This window comes from Necator americanus, chromosome V, assembly GCF_031761385.1.
Source record: "Necator americanus strain Aroian chromosome V, whole genome shotgun sequence".
NCBI lineage: Eukaryota > Metazoa > Nematoda > Chromadorea > Rhabditida > Ancylostomatidae > Necator > Necator americanus.
In genome coordinates, this window is record NC_087375.1 from 16,636,235 (window position 1) to 16,645,127 (window position 8,893).

Consider the following 8,893-nt stretch of genomic DNA (forward strand, 5'->3'; position numbering starts at 1 on the left):
AATATAAAAAAGAAAGAAAGATTGTTGGAGACACAAGTCCAATTTCATAGAACTAATAACACTAATACAAATTTTCGTTGATCAGTGAAGGCGAGCGAAGCAAACACCACAGAAAGTCTGAAGTCCGGCTTTAGCCGGACGCTCAGACCGGTGTGTATATAAAGGACAAGGGATAAAGTGCCTGTTAATCAATCCGCTTGGGATGCGCAACCACGTTCATTTCGTTCATTTAAAATCGTTTGAGGTTCACGAACGTGTAACTAGCCTCGAGGAGGTTCTGAAAAATGGAAAAACTGGCGGGGACGATAGAATTAGCGCAGAAATGCTGAAATCTCTTCCTCCCTCTGAGACTGTGAGATGACGAAGATCATCCGTTCAATATGGATTGACGAAAGGATACCTGACTCGTTAACACACGCTATTATAATTCCTCTCCACAAGAAGTTATCCGTAATGGAACCCAGGAGTTACCGAGGAATGTCATTGCTGCGAGTAATGTACAAGATTTTGGAGCGAATCACCCTGGATCGGCTAATACGAATCGTAAAGAAATCAGTCGTGACGAGCAAGCCGGCTTTGGTCAATGGCTATTGATCAGGCATTTATTGCAAGAAGTGTGATTGTAGTGTGGCATTTAAAGCCTCTACAGTTATCTTTTTTGAACTTCGAAGCCACTTTCGATTCTCCTCACAGATGTCGTTTTCTCAATGCTCTTCGCGCCGATGGAGTTCCAAGAAAATTTGTACTCGTAATGAACGACAAAATAATAGGAGAACAACTGTTCAAATACCACATGGATGAACTACCCTGCTCGAAGTGGAGACTAGAGTGAGGCAAGGGACTGTAGTGGGACCCATTCTGTTCAACTTTGCCGTCGATGATATAATGAGAAGAACACTTGAGCTGTTTCCTGCCGGTGCCACTAAAGCACCGCCCGCACGTCCCTTAAAGAATCTCGACTACGCTCACGATACAGTAATATTGGCTTCTAGCAGCACGATTTTACATGTTTTCAACTTTGTCGAAATTAGCTACAGCCTACGGACTGCGACTCTGACTTGATAAATGGAAGCAGATGTCTCCTTCAATGGGAATAAGGGTGGACGGACAACCTATTGAACTCGTTGATGAGCCCTGTTATTTGGGCTGTATGCTGCAAAATTACGGCAACTTGCGAATGAGATATAAAGCAAAGATGCGCTAAAGCTAATTTGACATTCAGTTTGTTGAGCAAGTGCCTGCGGTCAACTCCCACTGCCAAAGAAGTCAAACTGGTTTACCTATTCGCATTTCGCCCTACCATGATGTACAGATTGGAGATCTGGGCAGTCTATGATGATGGAAAAGCTTGATTACATGGAGAGAAACCTGTCTAGACGATTGTTAGGCTAGTTTTGGCTGATGCAGTGCCAATACGAAGAACAGAGGAAGAAAGTTTTTCTGGTGTACTCGCACTCAACGCCATTGATTGGCCAGTGTTGACAGTATTGCATAGGTTTCTGCGCTGTCGAAGGCATTCTCGTAGTCGACGAAGCTTAGAACGAATGAGTATGTTCCCGCTAGACTTCTATGACCCATGGTCAGAAAGTGGTTCACGAAGTTGATACTCGGAATCCAGCTTGTTCTTGAGGATGGGCTTCATCAAGCGTTCTAGATATGCACCTGAGGATTATCGTGGTGAATACCTTGTATAACACGCTCAGCAAGGATATCGGACGGTAGTTCCGAAGGTCCTCTCGGTCACCTTTCTTATGGATAAGAACGGTTCGCGAGGTCTTCCACTAGTCTGCGATCCTTTCTTTCTGAAGGTAGGACGTCATGTGCGCCGCTGGAATCAAACGAATCGTCCTCGGCAGAACGTTGTGGAGCTGAAGTTTAAGAGTTCTCCGCCTGCAGCCCGCTTCAGGCCTTAAACCCTGTCTGTTGAACCCTGTCACGTGAGCTGATAGCGTCGATGATTCCTATAGATAATACCATTTTCCTACCACACTGGATACCATTTCCTTAGCACATTGGATTGTTGTTCAAGTTGCATCTTCGCATTTGCGCCCGATAATGACCACCTCCTGGCTGGCTATACTAGACATCAACGCATCGGTTTCATTATAGAAAGCGCCCTCGTTGTTCTCTTAAGCGGTCCCCGTAGGTCCGTGGGCACTTATGATCCAGAGTTTGCATCCATTGTGATCCCGCAGTCGCACATAGGCGCATCTTGATAAAGCAAATTCTCCCACTAGGTCTTTGTAGTCGTTTCTCACAGCTATCATGAAGACTCTAACTTTCTTTTCCTCCGCATCGCCACAGTAGATAGTGCAATCTCGGACACTGACGACGGGTCGATCTCTGATGCCTGTTTCCTGAAGTGCAGCAAACGGGATTCGAGAAGTGTACACAGGGTGGCTTGCTAGAGTTCGCTCAACAATATGCGACAGTTCATTGTGACGGAACGGATAATTGTTGCCAAATATTCCATGCTCCCTCCAGGTAGATGACCTTTCAAGTGACCGGGCTTTGTGCTGGCGATGTGTTGGACGATAGCACCTTTTTGCAATGTATGGGAACCTTTCGCCATATAACAATGCGGGTTATATAGCTCCGACACTCCCAATGCGTAAACACGAACGCTTGATTGCGTTTAGTTTGAGCAAGGCCGCCACGTGCACGTAGCAATAAGGCTTGTATACGCACCCCCACCAATAATAAATAATAGCATGGTCATAACAAAAGTGTATTAGAGGCATTCCGCAGTTATGCGCTTTGTGTTTAACAACGCTGGTTCTACTCTGTACACACACACGCTGCACGCAGAGCATTGCTGCACACATACGGCGCACTGCAAATTGCTTGGATGCGAAATGTTATGCCGTAAAGTGTAAATTGATTTATACGTTGGTTGGATTCGTCCAACATTTATTAAAACCACTTCATCTTCGCAAAAATGTGTTATTTTCCGTATTTTTATTTTTTTTTAAATTTTAGTAGAAACAACCCAGCTTGCTGAAGATGTGGGGAAGAAAACAGGAGAGACATGATTCTTGACAGGTGATTTTTGATACAGCGTTTTCACTTTTTACTGAGTTTTCGTGAGCAGTACACACACCAAGCAACCTTGGAAGTTAGGTTTTTTTGAAGTGGCCTAAACGCATCACCCACGAATTTGGGGTAGTGCGGTTTCATGTGGATAATGCCTATACGGGGTCGTAGATTATGGAGAGGAGGGTGATTCCGTCCATTTCTTCCTAACTGCCGTAAAAAACGACCCGGAAGATGCGGCGCGTACATACAATGGCGAGCTTCAATCGAACTCGTTGCAGAAAATAGCACTTTGGAACGCTCGAAGCCATATCTTTCGGGCCGTTTTTTACAAAAATTAGGAAAAAAATGAACGGAATCACTCTTCTCTAAATAATCTACGATCCCGTATACGAATACTTCACCTGACAAGACAAGATAGTGCTTATAAAATTTACAGAAGTTGGAATTGTTAAGTTTAAACCTTTTGTGAACAGAACACTTCTTTGTATAAATACTAAAAATTTCTATATTTGAGTATCAACAACTATTAAAAAAAAACTAGTGTCATGTAGGTTTGCCAGCACGTGCAAATGTAGTTTTGATTTTCGCCTTAGAATTAACGCTTTTTGCCTATCGTTTCACTCCACCCAATCCTGAAAAGCGGCCGTCATTTTGCTTTGCACCATCTGAAGGTGAATGGCTAGTTAATGGTTAATGGTTATCATAATTCGTCTCTTTGTTCCTTCATAGTTGGCACTCAGTCAAAACCTACAAGATACTGTAATATTCGCTGTGGATTTTTAAGAATGTATCTGTGTCGAAATAAATCATTGATTCCAGTAGGATAACGGAAAAGAATGCATGTGCTGTTCATGAATAAAGACGTTACAGTTTGGTTTTGAACGGCTACTTTGTTATAGAGGCGTAATTATTCAAAAGATAGAGAACAAATCAGACTACCAGAAAGTGTTACCATTTAAGTATTACATTTTATAGTAGGGTCAAAGCGACATGAAGCACGTGCGGCTTCTCTCGAGGCGCTTCGGTGGAGCGTAGCGGCTAGGAGCGTGGTGAAACCATTGTTGGCACCAAGCATCGCAGCAGTTTGCGACAGTCCCAACTCGGTTTTTAAATGCTGCCCCACCGAGCCGTTTCGAGCGCGTACACAAATGCATCGCAAGTACACTAGTGGTTCATGTCGTTTTGACCTGACTGTACATATTTTCGGTCTGTAGAATGCTCAGTAGCTATGGTAACTGCTAACTTCCTACAATATATACATCTCATTGGGAATCAGAACTCGGTACTTGAATAAAGAGAGCGGCATCAAAAAATTAGTAATTGTGGCCTGTTTCAGAGAAGGAAGAAAGTACTGAAGCCTCAATTACTGGAATCCATAACTATTAAATAGTATATTATATAACAAACCCCGTATAAAACTTAATTTCTGTCTTCATATAATCGTTGCATTGTGTTCAGTGATGATCCAGGTGGACTGAGAGAAAGGAGTATCCAAACGTAAAAAGCTTGGTCCAACTCATTTTGAAAGTTTTCACAGTTTTACGACCGTTAAAAAAACCGGCTTCAGTTATTATGAATTTATTAGTATGTTTTTTATTTTGCATGTTCTAATTCCTTAGCGAAATGTCTGTAATGAAAAAATAAATGAAAAAAAATAAAAAATGTAATGAAAAAACCCCCATCACCAACGAAGTCATACTGCGAGTCTACCTCATCCGCAGTTTGCGTTATCATAATGTACGGATCGGAGACTTGGGCAGCACCGTCTACGGTGATGAAGAGGCCTGATTGCACGAAAACGAAGCTACCTAGACAGCTGATGAACCACTTAGAACCTAGATTTTGCCACAATGAAGGTCTTCGTGCGGAAATCGATGTGGTGTACTGGCGGATGACACGTGGAAGATATCAACATCTTGCACCGCCATCGAAAGTAGCTGCAGAAAATTGTCTTCGCTTCTCTGGTCATATAATAAGAAGACTAGCAGATGACCTTGTTCAACGAGTTTTGAGGAGTCTGTTGGATTCAAGCCGGAAGAGGCCACCTGGCCGAAAGCAGAAGTTCAGGACTGAGGTGGTGAAAGAGGACCCGATGATACTCGGCGTGGATAGACAGTTCAGGCGAGACGCAAGGTTTCGCAGGATATGTAATAGCGACGAATGGATCAATTCCGTGCTAGCTCTCGCAGAAGATCGAGAAGCTTGGGCAGAGCTATGTGCAAGGACGACACACCTCGGCGAAGATGCTGGTAATCGCGTCAGGCGATGACAACAACCCGCCGATTATGTCAGTAAGTCAAGTCAAACAGATCTGAACCTTTGTGCAATTGCGTAGGAGACTGCGCTTAAAGTGACGCGGTGGGATCTCCACTCATATTTGCAGTCGGATTGGAAACATAGAGGATCACACTCAGAGTGCAACTGCTCGCAGTACACTTTGGATCTACTGTAAGCTCAGATCCCCGGGAAGATCTCTGAAATAGTTGAATTGTGATTTGTCTTTTTTTTTTCACTGTCCTTTTGTAAGAGGAATTTTGAAGTTGACGAAAACAACATGAAGCGCGGTGCAGTTTGGCTACCTTCACTGATAATAAAAATTAAACATAGTGGCTCTTACCATAAAATTATTAAATTTAGACATTTTCTAGCGACGTTTTGCTGATAAAGTGATGAAGAAGTGAAATGATGATTTCATAATTTACTTCCTAAATGCGTGCGTACTACATTTGGGAGGTATTTCAACTTGATACATATATTCCTTCGATACCGTAACAATTTGTTAACATAATTCAGTGTATGACTTTCTCCTCTTCATCCACAACAAAACAGAAACAGCGCAGAATAATGTACAAGTGCACACGTACAATACATGACATGAAAGTCATCATCGTACTGATAAAGATAAGGTTCCATGTCAGATCGTGTGAACTAATAGTCACTAGGCAGCCGTTTGCATTTGTGTTTTCAATTTCCAAAGAAGGGATGGCACCAACCTGACCTGAACATGTGCAGATAGGCACGCAGAGGGGCGTATAGGGTGAAACAAAACAGCTGCTTTCACTGTCATAAAATCATTCACAACGTTTCGATTATTCCTTGACAAGCCTGACATCGCACCAATTCAATGCCATATGACTCGTCCCACCCCATTTTATAGCTTCCTGGCCGCGACACGCCTGGCCTGGCCGGCCGTAATACCCGCCTTACTGCTTTCTAGATTTTCGTTACACACATACGTGACTCTATGAGCCCGTTATTATATAGCATGATTATATCAATGGGATATCAATCCACTTAAGATGCGCCAAAGCGTATTACTGCAATTCGCAATCGTTAAGTTGGTGGAACGCGTGTTAGCCTGTGGAATGTCTTGCGGGGCCACCCGACGTATCAAGTCAATGTTTTTATCCTCACAGACAAGGCTAGTCCCAACTTATCGATCCAGGAGGATGAAAGCCTTGCATTAGGGCGGTTTCGAACTATCGACCGTCCGGTGGAGGACCTCTTAGCGACTGCGCTACACCGCTTCATCTATGTATATCATATCTATGCCGATGTATATCATCGTGCTATATAATAACGGGCTGTTTGTCACGTATATATATATATATATATATATATATATATATATATATATATATATATATATATATATCATGATATCATAATCATGATCATGATCATGATATATGATAACGCGCTTAGTCCGTGTGTGTGTATCTTGACTTTGATAAACCAAGTTTTTATCATATTTTAGTGAGTGTAAATAAATTTTTATGTGAATTTATGGTTAAGAACGGAGGGAATTCATACTTCGAATAATTTTTCCAAATTGTGGAGTTTTCAGAGAAACATAGATGTAAAATCAAGTTTGATTTTTCTCCAAATATAGTACTGATGCGTTTAGGAAGAAAATCATGGAATCTCTAATCCATGCTTAAATTTTTGAGGAAAAAAAATTCAAGAAAGGGTTGAATAAAGGGACAATTATAATCATGCTATATAATAACGCGCTTAGTCACGTGTGTGTGTGTGTGTGTGTGTCACGAAAATACTCCATAATGATGCAAAACTCTGCCGAACCATCGCCATGTAACTGATAGACGAGCACGCTACCTTTTCACCATTTTCCCAAATCATAAAGATGTGTATGTTGGCTTTGATAAAGCAAGTTAGTTTCTCTCATATTTTAGAGAAGAAAAATAAACTTTTATGTTAAAGTATACTTCCAGATTTGCTAGCTATTATGCTGTATAATAACGGGCTTATTCTGTCACGTGTGTGCATCTCTATATGTGTGTGTCTTAGTCAAGCAATTACAAAAAGAGAGGGAGACGAATACTATGAATACGAATATGCGCCGGTGCCAGGAAGCTATAGAGTGGGGAGGAACGGATTCCACTGTGTCCTTTTGGTGCGCGGGAGCCCCAACGCGGTAGAATGTGTTTCTATGGTCCTTTCGCATATCTGTTTCCGAGCACGTCTACTGATGCTGCTAACATCCTTCAAAAAGAGGAAACACACATGCGAATGGCTAATCAAATGCAATTCATTGTAGCCGGTAATAGCGATCCGACGTAGGACGTTATTTTTATTACTACGATAGTGATATTCACGTTATTCCATGTTAGCACATCATTCTATGCTAACAGTGGAGAAGAGGAGACTCATACTTCGAATGATGTCTCCATATTGTGGAGGTTTGAGAGAAACATAGATGTAAAATTAAGCTGGACTGCTCCCCAAATATAGAACTGAGCGTTTTAAGAAAGCGTTGATAGAAAAAAGCAATTATAATTCTCTTAAAAAAATGTCGCTACTGTTATTTCTGCTATTTCTTATTGATCGGTGAAGGCGAGCGAAGCGAACACCAAAATGAAGCACCAAAATAAGCCGTTATTATATACCGGCTCGTTATTATATACCAGCCTGAACGTCCGGCTTTAGCCGGACGTTCAGGCTGGTATATAATAACGAGCTTAGTCCGTGTGTGTGTGTGTGTGTGTTTGTCTGTGTGTCACGAAATTCAAAAAAGGTTGTGCGACGGGTCCATTCGGCGTCGGATTGGTGCGCTGGGGTCAGATAGCTATAAAATGGGTTGCGACGGGTCCACCGGCGCCAGATACCTATAGAAGGGGGTGCGACGGGTCCACCGGCGCCGGATTGGTGGGCAGACGCTAGATACCTATAGAAGGGGGTGTGACGGGTCCACCGGCGTAGAACTGCGCGCCGGTGCCAGATGATCATGGAAGGGGGAGCGACGGGATCATCGGCAGCAGATTGTTGCGCCGTCGCCAGATACCTATGGAAAGGAGTGCGACGGGTCCACCGGCGCCAGATTGCTATAATATGCGACGGATCCACCGGCGTCGGTGGACCCGGTCACTGGTGCGCAATAACTTAGTGTGCATGACGCAAAAGATAAATGGTTGGAGCCGTTTCATAGCCGTGATCACTGGGCGCTTTGCTCTTCACCATTATGATTTCTTCGCGTGCCTATTTCCTTCTTTGTTCGCCTCAAGTTTGTAGCATGCCGTTCTCAGAAGGTGGAAACACGCATACAAACAGATGCTTAAATACTAGCAAAATGTTTATGTGATCTGACGTGGAACGTTATCTTTATCAGTAGGATTATGTCTTTCACGTCATTTTATGCCGAAACATCATTCTTTGATAACTGTTTATAGAAAACAGGAGGAAAACCCATATTTCGCGTGATACTTTTAAATTTTGTCTATAATATATTGATAAGGAGTGTGTGAAGCTGAAGTTCGAATGTTCTCCAAATGTAGAACTGACGCGTTTAGGAAGATGTCTATGAAATTTCTCGCCCTTAGTTATAATATAAAAAAGGAAG

The 8,893-nt window shown here is 42.6% G+C and overlaps 1 protein-coding gene across 1 annotated transcript; it reads left to right on the forward strand.

The window, feature by feature from the left end:
• Nucleotides 1–4,771: 4,771 nt before the first annotated feature.
• Nucleotides 4,772–5,305, forward strand: RB195_014109 (uncharacterized protein; the record flags this gene model as incomplete). The annotated part of the gene is made up of 1 exon (XM_064204225.1): nucleotides 4,772–5,305. The coding sequence occupies one exon, from the start codon at nucleotides 4,772–4,774 to the stop codon at nucleotides 5,303–5,305; it is 534 nt and encodes a 177-aa protein (XP_064060106.1).
• Nucleotides 5,306–8,893: the final 3,588 nt, after the last annotated feature.